The sequence below is a fragment of the Salmo salar genome, chromosome 06, assembly GCF_965601325.2.
Source record: "Salmo salar chromosome 06, fSalSal1, whole genome shotgun sequence".
NCBI classification, from domain to species: Eukaryota; Metazoa; Chordata; class Actinopteri; order Salmoniformes; family Salmonidae; genus Salmo; species Salmo salar.
In genome coordinates this window covers 16115140-16134482 of record NC_138296.1, presented here as the reverse complement: position 1 = coordinate 16134482, position 19343 = coordinate 16115140, and the positions used below count along the sequence as shown (strand labels likewise).

The following is a 19343-nucleotide window of genomic DNA, read 5'->3' as shown; positions in this document are numbered from 1 at the left end:
GGTGGAATATATTGAATACTACCATACCCTTTTCACACTGTGCATACTGTAAGCAGGCCAGTGCAGTACAGATTGGATGGGCTCAGCTCGGCTCAGTAGTGGGAATACCGTACTGCTGTACTAGGTAGGGACCTCTATCTCCGCCCTGGGGGCTACGCATGATGAGGGGCTGTGTGAAGTTCTATCATTACAAGAAGTCACCTAGTCATGCTTACTGATGTCTTTAGAAACTCCTCAGAGCCTGCGATGACATCACACAGCCAAAACAACAACACTCTAAAAATCACTTGATGATGTCCTTTTTATAGTCGCCATCTTTTGGGACCAGTTAAATACATTAGGAAGATGGGGTAAACACAAAACATCCTTTTGCATGAACACAGGAAAAAAAACGAAACGCGACTGCGGCGCTTTGAAACCGAGGAAGCTTTTAAAGGCACTTTAAAACAATGGGTTGTAATTACTGAGGCAATGCTCCAGGGTCCCAACAACATCCACTGCTTTTGTGATTACCCACACACTTGTGTGTGTACTTACACGAATGTGCGCACGTGAGTGTGTGTGTGTGGATTTTACAGAGAGGCGGTGGGTGAGCGGAGCAGGAGAGAGAGAGACAGAGAGAGAGAGTACTGTAACAGAGGCCTGTATTGTCACAAAGGTCTGTATTGTAACAGGGCTCTGTACTGTAAAAAAGGTCCGTATTGTAACAAAGGTCTGTATTGTAACAGAGGTATGTATTGTAACATAGGTCTGTATTGTAACAGAGGTCTAGGTATGTATTGTAACAGAGGTATGTATTGTAACAGAGGTCTAGGTCTGTATTGTAACAGAGGTCTGTATTGTAACAGAGGTCTAGGTATGTATTGTAACAGAGGTCTGTATTGTAACAGAGGTCTAGGTATGTATTGTAACAGAGGTCTAGGTATGTATTGTAACAGAGGTCTAGGTATGTATTGTAACAGAGGTATGTATTGTAACAGAGGTCTAGGTCTGTATTGTAACAGAGGTCTAGGTATGTATTGTAACAGAGGTCTGTATTGTAACAGAGGTCTGTATTGTAACAGAGGTATGTATTGTAACATAGGTCTGTATTGTAACAGAGGTCTAGGTATGTATTGTAACAGAGGTCTAGGTCTGTATTGTAACAGAGGTATGTATTGTAAAATAGGTCTGTATTGTAACAGAGGTATGTATTGTAACAGAGGTCTAGGTCTGTATTGTAACAGAGGTCTGTATTGTAACAGAGGTATGTATTGTAACAGAGGTCTAGGTCTGTATTGTAACAGAGGTATATATTGTAACAGAGGTCTAGGTATGTATTGTAACAGAGGTCTAGGTCTGTATTGTAACAGAGGTATGTATTGTAAAATAGGTCTGTATTGTAACAGAGGTATGTATTGTAACAGAGGTCTAGGTCTGTATTGTAACAGAGGTCTGTATTGTAACAGAGGTATGTATTGTAACAGTGGTCTAGGTGTATTGTAACATAGGTCTATATTGTAACATAGGTATGTATTGTAACAGAGGTATGTATTGTAACAGAGGTCTAGGTATGTATTGTAACAGAGGTATGTATTGTAACAGAGGTATGTATTGTAACAGTAGTCTAGGTATGTATGTAAAATAGGTATGTATTGTAACAGAGGTCTGTATTGTAACAGAGGTCTAGGTATGTATTGTAAAATAGGTATGTATTGTAACAGAGGTCTGTATTGTAACAGAGGTCTAGGTCTGTATTGTAACAGAGGTCTAGGTATGTATTGTAACAGAGGTATGTATTGTAACAGAGGTCTAGGTCTGTATTGTAACAGAGGTCTAGGTATGTATTGTAACAGAGGTATGTATTGTAACAGAGGTCTAGGTCTGTATTGTAACAGAGGTCTAGGTCTGTATTGTAACAGAGGTCTGTATTGTAACAGAGGTCTGTATTGTAACAGAGGTCTAGGTCTGTATTGTAACAGAGGTATGTATTGTAAAATAGGTAGGTATTGTAACAGAGGTCTGTATTGTAACAGAGGTCTAGGTATGTATGTAAAATAGGTATGTATTGTAACAGAGGTCTGTATTGTAACAGAGGTATGTATTGTAACAGAGGTCTAGGTATGTATGTAAAATAGGTATGTATTGTAACAGAGGTCTGTATTGTAACAGAGGTCTAGGTATGTATTGTAAAATAGGTATGTATTGTAACAGAGGTCTAGGTCTGTATTGTAACAGAGGTCTGCTGTTTCTCTCTCTCCTGCTCTATCATTAGAGGAGTCTTCTAGGAAGCCTACTACTGCTCCTAGAGAGAGAGATCTCTGGGGGAGACTTGGAAGGATACACAGGTGGGGAAAGAGTTAGGAGGATTGTAAAGTCTTTTATCTGTAATGTCTTTTTCGTTACGTGTCGGACCCCAGTATGACTAGCTGTCGCCATGGCGTCGGCTAATGGGGATCCTAATAACTAAATAAAAACCTGAAGGATTCCAGCTTTAAGTGACATCACCCTAGCGGCTGGTTGAAATGACTTCATTTGTTTCTGATTGTCATTTCAATCAGCTTCTAGTTATAATGACATCATTTCAGACTGCCGTCTGTCCATCCATCTGTCCGCCTGTCCATCTGTCTGTCCGTCTGTCCGTCTGTCTGTCTGTATCTCTCTCACCTTGGCTGTCTCCTGTGTTGTGTCGGTGCTGTTGGAGCTCCAGGTCGGCCAGCTCGCTGAGCAGCTCCATGCCGTGGTGGGGGTGGCTGGGGCAGGGATGGGTGTCACAGGCCTGGGGCTGGAGGGTGCTGGAGGCCAGCATGGGAAACGGAGGGACGTCAGCGCAGAAGGCTGCAGCGATCAGCAGCTCTAGGCTCCAGTAACTAGGCACAATGGGTTTCAGGGAGGGGGAGAGGGTGATGATAGACTGGCTGGGGCACGGAGAGGGAGAGGAGGGGGAGAGGGTGATGATAGACTGGCTGGGGCATGGAGAGGGAGAGGGAGAGTCGGGGGAGAGGCACACCAACTCTACTGAGTGGTTGTCATCATTAGGAGTACTCTCCTCTTCCTGCTCCTCCTCTCCTCCCTCCTCTTCCTCCTCAGTATGTATCTCCTGGTGGGGCTGGGCAGGGCAGGGAGGGTCCAAGTCGATGATGATGGAGCCCTGCTTTGGCTCCTCCTGTTCTCCTGCCACCTCCTGCTGCTGTCTTCTCTCCACCTTGCACTTTTCCTCCTCCTGCTCCTCCAGGGTGGAGGTGGGGTCAGCTCTGTGGTTCTCCTCCTCAAAGAGGGGGATGGGGATGGGACAGGAGGCGGTTTCACACACACGGCTCTCCGCAGCAGGACACAGTGACACCTCCTCCTCCTGCTCCTCCCTATGCTCCTGATCTGGAGGTCCACAGCTGCCTGCTGCTACTCCGGCTTCCACCTCCTCTCTCTGCACCTCCTCTTCCTCCTCCACTTCCTGGTGTGGGAGGGGCCTCACCACGGCTTGACACTCTAGCTCCGCCCCCAGGCTGGAGAGAGGCTGGGGAGCATTCTCAGCAGGCTCCGCCTGGACCGCCTCCAGGTCGGCTGGCTCGGCCAATCGGACATCGTGGGGGGATGTGCCGCTCCTGTAACCCATGGCGATGGCAGGGTAGGTGTATCCAGGAGGCAAGTCTATAAAAACATAGGAAAGAGAAAAGGGAAGCAGGTTTAAAAGAGGAATAAGTAAAAAAGCTTCACAACAAAGGACAAAAAACATTTCTCAAAAGCCAGATGATTGTCCCTACGACTCTTTTCTCTTTCTCTCTCTCTCTCCCTCGCTCTCCCTCTCTCCCTCTCTCTCCTGTGAAGTGATGTCAGAGGCTTTTCAAAAGGCCTAACCCTGAGGACCTGCCCTGAATAGAACTCACTCCAGGGTCATGAGAGGGTAGAGAGGCACAGGAAGAGGAAATTACGTAGGTGGCACTGCGCCTTGATCTCACAACACACAGGAAGGGGAGTGAACCGTGTGTGTGTGCGTATACATGTGTAAACGTGTTATTCAGCGTAGGTGTGTGTGTTAGCTTGCTATTTGAAGTGTAGAAGGAGGTTTCGTTTATCAAACGTGGCATGTCACTTTTATATCTTCTGGCATGGAATGGCATAGCAAGGCAGTTAGCGAGCCGTTAATGGTGATAAAGAGGGTGTGGGCCTGGGGGGGGCGGAGCCTCCAAGGCTCTGAGCGAGGTGTTTCTCCGTCATTACCAAGGTGACAGTGCTGAGAGAAAGACCAGTCGGGCCGGCAGCCATTTTATTTGTATCTGTTGCTGGATGATGATTTGTAGTGTATATCCTCTGTTGCTGGATGATGATTTGTGGTGCTATGTCCTCTGTTGCTGGATGATGATTTGTGGTGCCATGTCCTCTGTTGCTGGATGATGATTTGTGGTGCTATGTCCTCTGTTGCTGGATGATGATTTGTGGTGCTATGTCCTCTGTTGCTGGATGATGATTTGTGGTGCTATGTCCTATGTTGCTGGATGATGATTTCTAGTGTATATCCTCTGTTGCTGGATGATGATTTGTGGTGCTATGTCCTCTGTTGCTGGATGATGATTTGTGGTGCTATGTCCTATGTTGCTGGATGATGATTTGTAGTGTATATCCTCTGTTGCTGGATGATGATTTGTGGTGCTATGTCCTATGTTGCTGGATGATGATTTGTGGTGCCATGTCCTCTGTTGCTGGATGATGATTTGTGGTGCTATGTCCTCTGTTGCTGGATGATGATTTGTGGTGCTATGTCCTCTGTTGCTGGATGATGATTTGTGGTGCTATGTCCTATGTTGCTGGATGATGATTTGTAGTGTATATCCTCTGTTGCTGGATGATGATTTGTGGTGCCATGTCCTATGTTGCTGGATGATGATTTGTGGTGCTATGTCCTATGTTGCTGGATGATGATTTGTGGTGCTATATCCACTGTTGCTGGATGATGATTTGTGGTGCTATGTCCTCTGTTGCTGGATGATGATTTGTGGTGCTATGTCCTCTGTTGCTGGATGATGATTTGTGGTGCCATGTCCTCTGTTGCTGGATGATGATTTGTGGTGCCATGTCCTCTGTTGCTGGATGATGATTTGTGGTGCCATGTCCTCTGTTGCTGGATGATGATTTGTGGTGCCATGTCCTCTGTTGCTGTGTCAGACCTATCAGTCATTTACAGTTTTCACAGATAGACTTTGAAGGCCAGGGTTGTTAGCGTAGAACCTTGACAGCTGAATGAGCTGTGTGTCTCTAACTATCTTGCTTATCCCTCTTAACAGTCTATTGTCATCATAGATATTTCTCATATGACCCTCAGAGAGCTTCTAACACATCACTTAGGCTGCATTTACACAGGCAGCCCAATTCTGATCTGATGTGAAAAGATCTGATGTGATTGGTTAAAAGACCAATTCGTGGAAAAAATATCAGAATTGGGCTGCCTGTGTAAACGCAACCTAAGTGAAATGTTAGTGTGAATATTGGAATGTAACCTGGGGATGCGTCCCAATAGTTTCTCCAATATCCTGAAGAGAGCACCTGTTCACTTCTCCCACAAATGTAAAACCATTGGGTTGGTGGAGGCATGAGCTAGTGGGAATTTTTCTTATACCCGTCATTGCCTTTCAAATCAGTGAAGGGAAATGAACAAGTGCACACTTTGGGAGGAAGGAGAGATGATTGGGACATAGTCAGAGTGGATGGACAATGTGAGTTCCCTTACCAGGCTCCAGGGATTGTGGGTAATCCTGCGGGGGCTGTCCCTCTCCTCTCTTGTCCTGGGAGTCCGCCCCTTTAGGCAGCTGTGGGGGGACGGGACTGATGGCCGGAGACCGAGGGGCGGCGGCTGCCGGGCTAGGGGCGGGGCAGGGGGTGGATGGGGTGCTCTTAGGGTGGGGGTGCAGGGAGGGGGACTGGGACTGGCAGCAGGGGGACAGGTGAGCAGTGCAGGCCCCTGGGGTGGGGGTGTTTCTGTTGGAGGAGCGGTTGTGGTAGGAGGAGTAGGGTTTGGAAGGTTTAGAACCTGCTGGCTCAGAGAGCAGCTCCTCCAGCTCCACTGAAGGCTCCTCTGGTCTCTTCTGCACCTACCCACAGAGGGAAAAAAACACAGAAACAACACCACATAGAACATATAGCAGGTGATTTATGTGTGAACAGAATGATCCATTTACATGGGATTTTACTGTACGTGGCTCTGTCAATGTTGACAGTTCTCAAAGTCCCTTTGGATAAAAGTGTCAACATTGACTAACATATTAAATGATGTGGCCCATTGCAGGACTCAAACCCACAACCCTGGTGTTTGCAGCACTAGTCCTTAACCACTGATCCATTGGAGTAAACCATGCACAACTCCCACAATGAGACTGAATGGAGCGATAGCCTAAAGTAGAGCACCCCATAATAACCAAAGACAAGCCCTAGAGAACATGGCCTACACTCTTAGAAAAAAGGGTTCCAAAAGGGTTCTTCGGCTGTCCCCAAATCTTGAGCAATCTGCTGATTGACCAAGAGGCTTCATCAGTATTGGTATTGTGTGTGAAAGGTTGGAAAATCCAGGTAACTTTCCTAAAATGCCCTGCTTTTCCAGAAATTCTGGTTGGAGGATTCATGGATTTCCTCCTTATTTCGTTGTAATTCATCTATGCATAGTCACTTTAACTCTACATGTACATATTACCTCAATTAGCCCGACTAACTGGTGCCCCCTCACACTCTGTACCGGTACCACCTGTATATAGCCCCGCTACTGTTATTTTCACTGTCATTTTACTTATCTATTGTTTACCTAAAACCTATTTTTTACTTAAAAATTGCACTGTTGGTTAGAGCTTGTAAGTAAGCATGGTTAGGGCTTGTAAGTAAGCATGGTTAGGGCTTGTAAGTAAGCATGGTTAGGGCTTGTAAGTAAGCATGGTTAGGGCTTGTAAGTAAGCATGGTTAGGGCTTGTAAGTAAGCATGGTTAGGGCTTGTAAGTAAGCATGGTTAGGGCTTGTATGTAAGCATGGTTAGGGCTTGTAAGTAAGCATGGTTAGGGCTTGTATGTAAGCATGGTTAGGGCTTGTAAGTAAGCATGGTTAGGGCTTGTAAGTAAGCATGGTTAGGGCTTGTAAGTAAGCATGGTTAGGGCTTGTAAGTAAGCATGGTTAGGGCTTGTAAGTAAGCATGGTTAGAGCTTGTAAGTAAGCATGGTTAGGGCTTGTAAGTAAGCATGGTTAGAGCTTGTAAGTAAGCATGGTTAGGGCTTGTAAGTAAGCATGGTTAGGGCTTGTAAGTAAGCATGGTTAGGGCTTGTAAGTAAGCATGGTTAGAGCTTGTAAGTAAGCATGGTTAGGGCTTGTAAGTAACCATGGTTAGGGCTTGTAAGTAAGCATGGTTAGAGCTTGTAAGTAAGCATGGTTAGAGCTTGTAAGTAAGCATGGTTAGGGCTTGTAAGTAAGCATGGTTAGGGCTTGTAAGTAAGCATGGTTAGAGCTTGTAAGTAAGCATGGTTAGGGCTTGTAAGTAAGCATGGTTAGGGCTTGTAAGTAAGCAAGGTTAGGGCTTGTAAGTAAGCATGGTTAGAGCTTGTAAGGAAGCATGGTTAGGGCTTGTAAGTAAGCATGGTTAGGGCTTGTAAGTAAGCATGGTTAGGGCTTGTAAGTAAGCATGGTTAGGGCTTGTAAGTAAGCAAGGCCTACAACTGTTGTATTTGGCGCACATGACAAATAAACTTTGATTTGATTTCAATTCCAGGACTCTTCCAACCAGGGTTTCTAGAAAACCAGGGAATTCTGGGAAAGTTTTTTGCAACCCTGGGAGTGTGGAACCTGTGTTCAGCTGAGCCAGGCATTCATTCAACCTGGATATATTGACTCTTACTGAGTGCAATGACAAACCAGGCAGTTTGCATCACCATCCATACTGAGCCCACACTATTCCAGAGGGAGAGTCAACAAATCCTGGGATAATATTGGTCTATGAAGCTATGAATAGGTACTGTACTGTACATGCTGTGGCCCAATGCTGTTTGTGTGTGTGGAAGTATTGTACTATGTAACAAAACTGTTGGTGTTGTCATGAGAATAAGGCTGTGTGTGTATTCATGATAATGTGTGTGCATCCGTGCGCGTACTTGTGTTTGTGTGTATGTAGGTATTTATGTTAATCTGTGGCCAGTATGCCACCCACCTGGACGTGGTTGGGTCTATGTTGGAGCTCCATGGTCTGTGCTGCCCTGTGGTTCTGCTGAGGCTGGGGTTGTGGGTGGGGTTGGGGTTGTGGCTGGGGGTGTGACAGGGGGTGTGACTGGTGATTCTGTTGCTGTTGGTGTTGATGCTGCTGCTGCAGATGATGATGCTGTTGATGCTGCTGGAGAGCGTACAGCTCCTGTTGCCGTAGAAACTGCGAGCGGGAGTACACAGCAGGGTGTTGTGGGTGTATGTGGGAGGAGGGCCCTCGGGCTCCGTACACTGAGGGCCACAGCCCAGGCTGCTCCATCACATCTAATGAGAGAGAAAGGAGTGGATCAGAGGAGCCACACACACTCTCTCACACACACACATGCACTCTCTCACACACACACACACACACACACACACATGCACTCTCTCTCTCACACCCACACACACACACACACACACACACACACACACACACACACACACACACACACACACACACACATGCACATGCACATGAATATGTACAAGTGCACATACACACGTCCCAGCTAGCACATAAACCACACGTTTCTTAGAGCTTGGTGACAGCGTGATTGTCCTATGGTTATTTTGCATACAACCTTCCCACAACTTTCTGGGAATAGTGCAGGATACCCAGCTAGCACATAACGTTCTGAGACCCATATGTTTCTTAGTTGGGAATTTCAGTACTTCAGCATCATGTATTCTACAGGTTTCCTCATGGTTCTATTTAAAGTCATGTTCTCAGAATATTAACCTGTCTGGGCTAGGGGGCAGTATTTTCACAGCCGGATGAAAAACGTACCCAATTTAAACAGGTTACTACTCTGGCCCAGAAATTAGAATATGCATATTATTGGTAGATTTGAAATAGAAAACACTCTGAAGTTTCTAAAACTGTTTGAATGGTGTCTGTGAGTATAACAGAACTCATATGGCAGGCAAAGACCTGAGAAACATCCAAGCAGGAAGTGGAAAGTCTGAGAATTGTAGTTCTTCTTTTGATTCTCTATCTAAGCTACAGTGTCTGTGGGGTGACGTTGCACTTCCTAAGGCTTCCATTGGCTGTCTAAAGCCTTCAGAAAGTGGGTTGAGCATTTTCCTGTCACTGGGCAGATAATAGGAACTCAGTTACTGAGTGGTCTGCCTGGCAACAAAGGGATTGGATATGCGCGGTCATGCGAGCACGCTGTTCCTTCTTTTTCTTCTTGAATGAATATGCTATTGTCCGGTTGGAATATTATCGCAATTTTACGTTAAAAATACCATAAAGATTGATTTTAAACAGCGTTTGACATGCTTCTAAGTACGGTATTGGAACATTTTGACTTTTCGTCTCTCGTTCCGCGCTCGTGCGTTATGCCTTTGGATAAGTGATCTGTACGCACTAACAAAACAGAGGTATTTGTACATAAATATGGATTATTTCGAACAAAAACAACATTTCTTGTGGAAGTAGCAGTCCTGGGAGTGCATTCTGACGAAGATCAGCAAAGGTAAGAGAATATTTCTAATACTAATTCTGAGTTTAGGTTGCGCCGAACTTGGCGGGTGTCTGAATAGCTCACCGTGATGGCTGAGCTATGTACTCAGAATATTGAAAAATGTGCTTTCTCCGTAAAGCTATTTTAAAATCTGACATAGCGGTTGCATCCAGGGGTAGTCTATCTATAATTCTTAAAATAATTGTTATATATTTTGTCAACGTTTATGATGAGTATTTTTGTAAATTGATGTGCACATTCACCGGATGTTTTGGTGGGAATACATTTTCTGAACATCACGCACCAATGTAAAATGCTGTTTTTGGATATAAATATGAACTTTATCGAACAAAACATACATGTATTGTGTAACATGATGTCCTAGGAGTGTCATCTGATGAAGATCGTCAAAGGTTAGTGCTTCATTTAGCTGTATTTTGGGTTTTATTGACACATGTCCTTGCTTGGAAAATGGCTGTGTGATTATTTTTGTCTATGTACTCTCCTAACATAATCTAATGTTTTGCATTCGCTGTAAAGCCTTTTTGAAATCGGACAATGTGGTTACATCAAGGAGAAGTGTATCTTTAAAATGGTGTAAAATAGTTGTATGTTTGAGAAAGTTGAATTATGACATTTTGTTGTTTTTGAATTTGCCGCCCTGATATTTCACTGGCTGTGTCCCACCAAGCCCATAGAAGTTAAAAACTTTCCAGAAAAATTACAAGAAAACATTAGTAACATACTAAGAACGTTATTTAAAAACAAATACATTCCGTTCTCAGTGTCAACCAAACTCTATCCTCTACCTTGTTAAGTGTGTTCAGGTGTGTTCGCTGTGCCCACCTGATCTTAATTAGTGCTTGTTAGTGCTTTGATATGGGGTCTGTTTGATAGACTAAAATGAACATCTTTGTATGAATTTATAAAAACCCCTGTCATGCTAGCGCCATCCTGGGGGTGTAGTGAACTAATTCCATAGAGAACAGAAGATCATAGGTTTGAATCTCACTGACGGTGTGCCACTATAAAAAACGCATGATTAATGACTAAGCAAATGAATCAAATTAATTCAAAACAGTTAACCCTTACTAAGCTAACAGTGCTATTAAAAGTCTTATTGAAACATGTTCTCAGAATGTTATTTAATTATCTTCAAATTACCTATAATTTCCATTCTCAGAACGTTATTTAATTACCTTCAAATAACCTATAATTTCCATTCTCAGAACGTTAATAAAACCTTGTGGAACCATAGTAAAACGTTCTCTGAACGTACCTGCAACCTAAAAATGTTTACCGGTCAGGAAACCTATGGTGTCGTTCCCAGAACAAATGGGAAACCAAAAACGTACGTTCCCCATAACTTCCAAGGAACCAAATGTGCTAGCTGGGGTACACCCACGCATGCACACACAAACACCCACACACACACCAACATCAACACAATAGGGGGAAAGGAGCTAAGCTGTACATAAATGTATGTCTCTCAGAAAGTATAACCCAGACATGTACAGCATTGAGACATCTGTATGTCTCAATGCTGGAACACCAGTACTGCCATCTCTCACACAAAAGCAAAGCCCTCACTTACACACAAGATAAGACACACTGATCACATCCCTCTGTTGAACAAAGACTGCTGCTTTATGCTGAGAACATGGTCACCTAAACAGCAGCACTCCCACGCTCGCTCTCTCTCTCCCGCTCTTTTTCTCTCTCCCCTCTCTCTCTGCGCTCTCTTGTTCATTCCTCTCTCTCACCCTCCTCTCTCTCTTCCCCCCTCTCTCTCTATCTCTTATTCTCTCCCACCTCTCTCTCTCCCACCTCTCTCCCTCTCTCCCTTCTCTCTCTCTCTCCCTTCTCTCTCATTCTCTCCAACCTGTCTCTCCCCCTCTCTTTCTCTCCCTCCTCTCTCCCTCTCTCTCTCCTCCTCTCTTTCTCTCCCTCATCTCTCTCCCTCTCTCTCTCTCCTCCTCCTGAATAGAATGGACTCCCATAGGATCTGTCCTGAAAATACACTGGATTGTGACTATAATGATATACTACATGATGATGATGATGATGATGACAGAGCCACTGACCAGTAACCAAATTACTGTCCCCTTGGAGCGATCGACCCTGCAGTGCTCCCTAAATATTCACCCACCCATCCAGCCTAGCATACTCCAGCCCGCTCTCCAGGCCACATGAGTAGTCTGTGGACCAGCAGGGATGTTAGTTCCCATGTTCAAGAGGAGCACAGCTCAGCCATTCCCCTGATGTGTCTTCTTTACAGAGCAGAGAGGAATGCTGTGTGTGTGGACTGTGAATCTGGGGAGAGGGCAGCTGAGCACACTGACTATGACACATGGAGCTCAGCTTTGGGGATTCAGCTGCCCACGCCTTCTTGTCTCTGTCTCTCTGTCTCTCTGTCTCTCTGTCTGTCTTTTTCCTCTCTCTCCAACTCAATGTGTTTTTGTCCTCTTACATATTTCACAGTACACTCATTAATGTGCATGTCCAGTCTGATCCTCCTTCCACCCCCTCAGCCCCCCTGACGCACCATGGAACCTTTGTCCTGAAACATTAACCCGGCTAAGCTAATCTTTCCCCGGGGAAGGGTTTCGTGGATGCACTTCCCCTCTCCTCTGCAACTCCTGCGGAGCACGGAAGGAAACACACCACTGAGGATGGAGAGCTAATTAAATTTCACAGCCTGTTTGCTGAATAGGTCCTGCTGCATAGATGTAGAGCACTGCTTTAGTTTCTTCCTCTGTGGTGTGTGTGTGTGTGTGTGTGTGTGTGTGTGTGTGTGTGTGTGTGTGTGTGTGTGTGTGTGGTGTGTGTGTGTGTGTGTGTGTGTGTGTGTGTGGCGCACCCTGACCCATCCAGGGACCCAGCCCTGCGGGGGACAGAACAGGTGGTGAGCAGAAACTGGGATGAGTATTCTCTGTGTGTGTGTGTTGTAAGTGCATGCTTATATGTTTGTGTGTGTGTGTGTGCAGCATGCCTGTGTGTGTGTTTTCTATGTGGATGCATATATATGTGTGGGTGTTGGTTTGTGTGTGAGACAGCCGTTAACAGAAAGCTCATCAGCTGACGACATAATATACTAACGCAACCAGCAAATAAAGGAAACGCTGCAGTAAAACTACCGGATGGAAAATACAACCAGCAGTAGAAACCAACAGACTGCAATAAGAGAATACAATGAACCAAAGTTCAAGTGCTCAACGTTGAGGGGTAGATGTTAAGGGGTAAGGGGAGGTGTTAAGGGTAGGTGTTAAGGGGTAAGGGTGGGTGTTAACGGGTAAGGGTAAGTGTTAAGGGTAGGTGTTAAGGGGTAAGTGTTAAGGGGTAAGGGTAGGTGTTAAGGGGTAAGGGTAGGTGTTAAGGGGTAAGGGTAGGTGTTAAGGGGTAAGGGTAGGTGTTAAGGGGTAGGTGTTAAGGGGTAAGGGTAGGTGTTAAAAGTCGTGCTATAAATTCTCAGACAACCCAAAGATCCCTAGATGCCCTTCCAGACTCTCTCTGCCTGCCCAAGGACGTCAGAGGACAAAAATCAGTTAACCTGTTATGGCTAGGGGGCAGTATTTTCACGGCCGGATAAAAAACGTACCCGATTTAATCTGATTATTACTCCTGCCCAGAAACTAGAATATGCATATAATTATTAGCTTTGGATAGAAAACACTCCAAAGTTTCTAAAACTGTTTGAATGGTGTCTGTGAGTATAACAGAACTCATTTGGCAGGCCAAAACCTGAGAACATTCTGTACAGGAAGTACCCTGTCTGACCATTTCTTGGCCTTCCTGATTATCTCTATCCAAAACAGGGGATCTCTGCTGTTACGTGACACTTCCTACGGCTCCCATGGGCTCTCAGAAGGCGGCAAAAAGCTGAATTGTGGCTTTGCAGGCTCTGGCTGAAAAACATTAGCGCGTTTGGATAGTGGCCGGTGACAGTACTATGAGACTCAGGCTCGTGCACGAGTCGACTCCATGTTTTATCTTTGAACGAAAACCACCACTCCAGGTTGGAATATTATCGCTTTTTTACGAGAAAAATGTCATAAAAATTGATTTTATACAGCGGTTGACATGCTTCGAAGTACGGTAATGGAATATTTAGACATTTTTTGTCACGAAATGCGTCGTGCGCGTGACCCTTATTTACACTTCGGATAGTGTCTTGAACGCACGAACAAAACGCCGCTATTTGGATATAACAATGGATTATTTTGAACCAAACCAACATTTGTTATTGAAGTAGCAGTCCTGGGAGTGCATTCTGATGAAGAACACCAAAGGTAATCAAACTTTTCTAATAGTAAATCGGAGTTTGGTCAGGGCTAAACTTGGTGGGTGTCAAAATAGCTAGCCGTGATGGCTGGGTTATCTACTCAGAATATTGCAAAATGTGCTTTCATCGAAAAGCTATTTTAAAATCGGACACCTCGATTGCACAAAGGAGTTCTGTATCTATAATTCTTAAAATAATTGTTATGTTTTTTGTGAACGTTTATCGTGAGTAATTTAGTAAATTCACCGGCAGTGTTCGGTGGGAATGCTAGTCACATGCTAGTCACATGCTAACGTAAAAAGCTGGTTTTTGATATAAAAATGAACTTGATTGAACAAAACATGCATGTATTGTATAACATAATGTCCTAGGGTTGTCATCTGATGAAGATCATCAAAGGTTAGTGCTGCATTTAGCTGTGGTTTGGGTTTATGTGACATTATATGCTAGCTTGAAAAATGGGTGTCTGATTATTTCTGGCTGGGTACTCTGCTGACATAATCCAATGTTTTGCTTTCGTTGTAAAGCCTTTTTGAAATCGGACAGTGTGGTTAGATTAACGAGAGTCTTGTCTTTAAAATGGTGTAAAATAGTCATATGTTTGAAAAATTGAAGTTTTTGCATTTTTGAGGTTTTTGAATAACGCGCCACGGGATTACACTGGCTGTTACGTAGGTGGGACGATTTGGTGCCACCTACCCTAGAGAGGTTAACACCTACCCCTCAAATCTTACCCCTTAACACCTACCCTTACCCCTTAATACCTACCCTTACCCCTTAACACTTACCCTTACCCCTTAACACTTACCCTTACCCCTTACCCTTAACCCTAAAACCTACCCTTACCTCTTAACCTTTACCCCATAACACTTACCTCTCAACCCTAACCACTTAACCCTACCCTTACCCCTTAACACCTACCCCTCAACCCTTACCACTTAACCCTACCCTTACCCCATAACACTTAGGTGTTAAGGGGTAAGGGTTAAGAGGTAAGGGTAGGTTTTAGGGGTAAGGGTTGAGGGTAGGGGTTAAGGGGTAAGAGTTAAGGGTTAAGAGGTAAGGGTAGGTTTTAGGGGTAAGGGTTGAGGGTTGAGGGTAGGGTTAAGGGGTAAGAGTTAAGGGGTAAGGGTAGGGTTAAGGGTAGGGGTTAAGGGGTAAGGGTAGGGGTTAAGGAGTAAGGGTAGGGCTTAAGGGGTAAGAGTTAAGGGGTAAGGGTAGGGGTTAAGGGGTAAGAGTTAAGGGGTAAGGGTTAAGAGGTAAGGGTAGGTTTTAGGGGTAAGGGTTGAGGGTAGGGTTAAGGGGTAAGACTTAAGGGGTAAGGGTAGGGTTAAGGGGTAAGGGTAGGGGTTAAGGGGTAAGGGTAGGGGTTAAGGAGTAAGGGTAGGGATTAAGGAGTAAGGGTAGGGATTAATGGGTAAGGGTAGGGGTTAAGGGGTAAGAGTTAAGGGGTAAGGGTAGGGAGTAAGGGGTAAGGGTAGGGGTTAAGGGGTAAGAGTTAAGGGGTAAGGGTAGGGGGTAAGGGGTAAGGGTAGGGTTTAAGGGGTAAGAGTTAAGGGGTAAGGGTAGGGTTTAAGGGGTAAGAGTTAAGAGTTAAGGGGTAAGGTAGGGGTTAAGGGGTAAGGGTGTAATGGGGTAAGGGGCTAAGTAAGGCTGTAGAGTGACATGCAAGAGGAGAGAAAAGACATTGAGAAAAGACATTGAAAATGAACACATTGAAAACACGTTGCAAAAAAACGCATAGAGAAAAATAGTGAGGCTCACCCAGGTGATGTGTGGCAGGGTGGGCAGCAGGCTCTGTGGGTAGCACCACCAGCTGGGTAGACGGGTCCTGGGGCAGAGGCAGCACAGGCTGTAGAGACCCTGGCATGGCTGCAGAAAAACCTGGGGTGAGGTTCTGGTGAAGGGCTGAGTGGCCGATTCCTGCAACATCAGGAAGATGTTACAGCAGATTCAGTAGCTTTGTGTAGTTCATTACCAATACAGCTGTACTGCTTCACAGCCTGCAAAGGTGAAGACTGATCTAGAATACATCTGTAGGACGTCTTATCTCAATTTCCATGAATGTTTTTATATTGAGGCATTACAATTGATTGTTTTTTATTTATAGTGTGACACCAACACGTTGGTTATTATGGAAATAAAGTTTTCTGAATTTGAATCCAATTGAACTTTCTCACCGTAGGAGTGGCTTGTCATCCAGATGGAGGGACTTCCAGTGCTCGGCATCCAATGGTGGTGGGCCGAGTGGGCGTGTGCATGTGCAGAGGGGTCTCCTAATTGGCCAGATTGTAGGGAAGTCCCACCCGGCACCATGAGGTGAGAGGTGATGTCACCGTGACAGCTGTTGGACGGATGGATCCTTGTGAATTCCACTGGATCCTTATTATCCCTGAGATAGAACCATTGAGAGAGAAATGAGGAGAGACAAAAAACACAGAATAATATAGAGGAAGAAGATTAGAGTAGAGGAGGAAGGTGAGAGTAGAGGAGGAAGGTGAGAGTAGAGGAGGAAGGTGAGAGTAGAGGAGGAAGGTGAGAGTAGAGGAGGAAGGTGGGAGTAGAGGAGGAAGGTGGGAGTAGAGGAGGAAGGTGGGAGTAGAGGAGGATGGTGGGAGTAGAGGAGGATGGTGGGAGTAGAGGAGGGATGGTGAGAGTAGAGGAGGAAGGTGAGAGTAGAGGAGGAAGGTGAGAGTAGAGGAGGGAGGTGGGAGTAGAGGAGGAAGGTGAGAGTAGAGGAGGGAGGTGAGAGTAGAGGAGGAAGGTGAGAGTAGAGGAGGAAGGTGAGAGTACAGGAGGAAGGTGAGAGTAGAGGAGGGAGGTGAGAGTAGAGGAGGAAGGTGAGAGTAGAGGTGGAAGGTGGGAGTAGAGGAGGAAGGTGAGAGTAGAGGAGGGAGGTGAGAGTAGAGGAGGAAGGTGAGAGTAGAGGTGGAAGGTGGGAGTAGAGGAGGAAGGTGGGAGTAGAGGAGGAAGGTGAGAGTAGAGGAGGAAGGTGAGAGTAGAGGGAGGTGAGAGTAGAGGAGGAAGGTGGGAGTAGAGGAGGAAGGTGAGAGTAGAGGAGGATGGTGAGAGTAGAGGAGGAAGGTGAGAGTAGAGGAGGAAGGTGAGAGTAGAGGAGGAAGGTGAGAGTAGAGGAGGGAGGTGAGAGTAGAGGAGGAAGGTGAGAGTAGAGGTGGAAGGTGGGAGTAGAGGAGGAAGGTGGGAGTAGAGGAGGAAGGTGAGAGTAGAGGAGGAAGGTGAGAGTAGAGGGAGGTGAGAGTAGAGGAGGAAGGTGGGAGTAGAGGAGGAAGGTGAGAGTAGAGGAGGATGGTGAGAGTAGAGGAGGAAGGTGAGAGTAGAGGAGGGAGGTGAGAGTAGAGGAGGGAGGTGGGAGTAGAGGAGGAAGGTGGGAGTAGAGGAGGGAGTAGAGGAGGAAGGTGGGAGTAGAGGAGGATGGTGAGAGTAGAGGAGGATGGTGAGAGTAGAGGAGGAAGGTGAGAGTAGAGGAGGGAGGTGAGAGTAGAGGAGGGAGGTGGGAGTAGAGGAGAAAGGTGGGAGTAGAGGAGGGAGGTGGGAGTAGAGGAGGAAGGTGGAGGTAGAGGAGGAAGGTGGGAGTAGAGGAGGATGGTGAGAGTAGAGGAGGAAGGTGAGAGTAGAGGAGGAAGGTGAGAGTAGAGGGAGGTGAGAGTAGAGGAGGAGGTGGGAGTAGTGGAGGAAGGTGAGAGTAGAGGGAGGTGAGAGTACAGGAGGAAGGTGGGAGTAGAGGAGGAAGGTGAGAGTAGAGGAGGATGGTGAGAGTAGAGGAGGATGGTGAGAGTAGAAGAGGAAGGTGAGAGTAGAAGAGGAAGGTGAGATAGAGGAATACACCTTTTTGAAGACCTGTTTTTGACACAGTGTCATGTTCGTCGTATGGAGTGGACCAAAACGCAGCGGGAATGTAAGTGCTCATCTTCTTCTTTATTTATAAAGAAACGTGATACAAAAACACTTAAACAAAACAACGACGAAAAAACAGTCTCGTAAGGACAAAATGACTATACAGAGAAACAACTACCCACAAATCCCATGACAAAAACATCTCTATTAAATAGGACCTTCAATTAGAGGCAACGAGGAACAGCTGCCTCCAATTGAAGGTCAACCCAATAAACTATGCATAGAAATAGAACAAATAGAACGAACATAGAAATACACTAACATAGAACATAAACCAAAACACCCCGAAACACCCTAAACAAACACCCCCTGCCACGCCCTGATCAAGCTATAATAACAAACAACCCCTTTTACTGGTCAGGACGTGACAGGTGACAGTACCCCCCCCCCCCCCCCCCCCCCCCCAAAGGTGCAGATCCCGGATGCACCTGCAACAACAAAACAAAACCTAATACAATTACCCCAAAAACAAACAAAAAATAATCCCAAACTAAAGGGAGGGAAGGGAGGGTGGCTACTGTCACCGCGGCTCCCGTGCTACACCCCCCCCCTCCCCAATCCTCCAACTACGGAGGTGGCTCAGGCCCCGGCCTTAGTCCCCAACCTAACCTGTCCACCCCCACTGAAGACTCAGGGCTAAGGCGCGTCGCTGGAGACCTCGGGCTGAGGCGCGTCGCTGGAGACCTCGGACTGATGCGTTTCGCTGGAGACCTCGGGCTGATGCGCGTCGCTGGAGACCTCAGGCTGATGCGCGTCGCTGGAGACCTCGGGCTGATGCGCGTCGTTGGAGACCTCGGGCTGGAGGGCGACTCTGGCTGCGCCGGTTACGGACTGTAGGGCGACTCTGGCTGCGCCGGTTACGGACTGTAGGGCGACTCTGGCTGCGCCGGTTACGGACTGTAGGGCGACTCTGGCTGCGCCGGTTACGGACTGTAGGGCGACTCTGGCTGCGCCGGTTACGGACTGTAGGGCGACTCTGGCTGCGCCGGTTACGGACTGTAGGGCGACTCTGGCTGCGCCGGTTACGGATTGTGGGCCGTCTCTGCTGGCTCCGGACTGTGGGCCGTCTCTGCTGGCTCCGGACTGTGGGCCGTCTCTGCTGGCTCTGGACTGTGGGCCGTCTCTGCAGGCTCCGGACTGTGGGCCGTCTCTGCAGGCTCCGGACTGTAGAACATCGCCGGAAGCACTGGATGGGAAACTGTCGCCGGAAGCTCTAGACGGGGCACTGTCGCCGGAAGCTCTGGACGGGGAAGTGTCGTCGGAAGCTCTGGACGGGGTACTGTCGTCAGAAGCTCTGGACGGGGTACTGTCATCGGAAGCTCTGGACGGGGTACTGTCATCAGAAGCTCTGGACGGGGTACTGTCGTCGGAAGCTCTGGACGGGGTACTGTCGTCGGAAGCTCTGGACGGGGTACTGTCATCGGAAGCTCTGGACGGGGTACTGTCATCGGAAGCTCTGGACGGGGACTGCGCACTGGAAGCCTAGTGCGTAGGGCTGG

The 19343-nt window shown here is 46.6% G+C and overlaps 1 protein-coding gene across 1 annotated transcript in view; it reads right to left on the bottom strand.

Annotated features, from left to right (window-relative positions):
• The window catches only part of LOC106606381 (BAH and coiled-coil domain-containing protein 1), a 302712-nt gene that overhangs the window by 149452 nt on the left and 133917 nt on the right, over positions 1–19343 (bottom strand). Inside the window, exons 7-11 of the mRNA XM_082976139.1 lie at positions 16110–16321; positions 15694–15852; positions 8150–8463; positions 5702–6062; positions 2647–3627 (exon numbers count right to left, since the gene is read on the bottom strand). Coding sequence (XP_082832265.1) covers positions 2647–3627; positions 5702–6062; positions 8150–8463; positions 15694–15852; positions 16110–16321 — 2027 coding nt within the window. The remainder of the gene's footprint in view (positions 1–2646; positions 3628–5701; positions 6063–8149; positions 8464–15693; positions 15853–16109; positions 16322–19343) is intronic.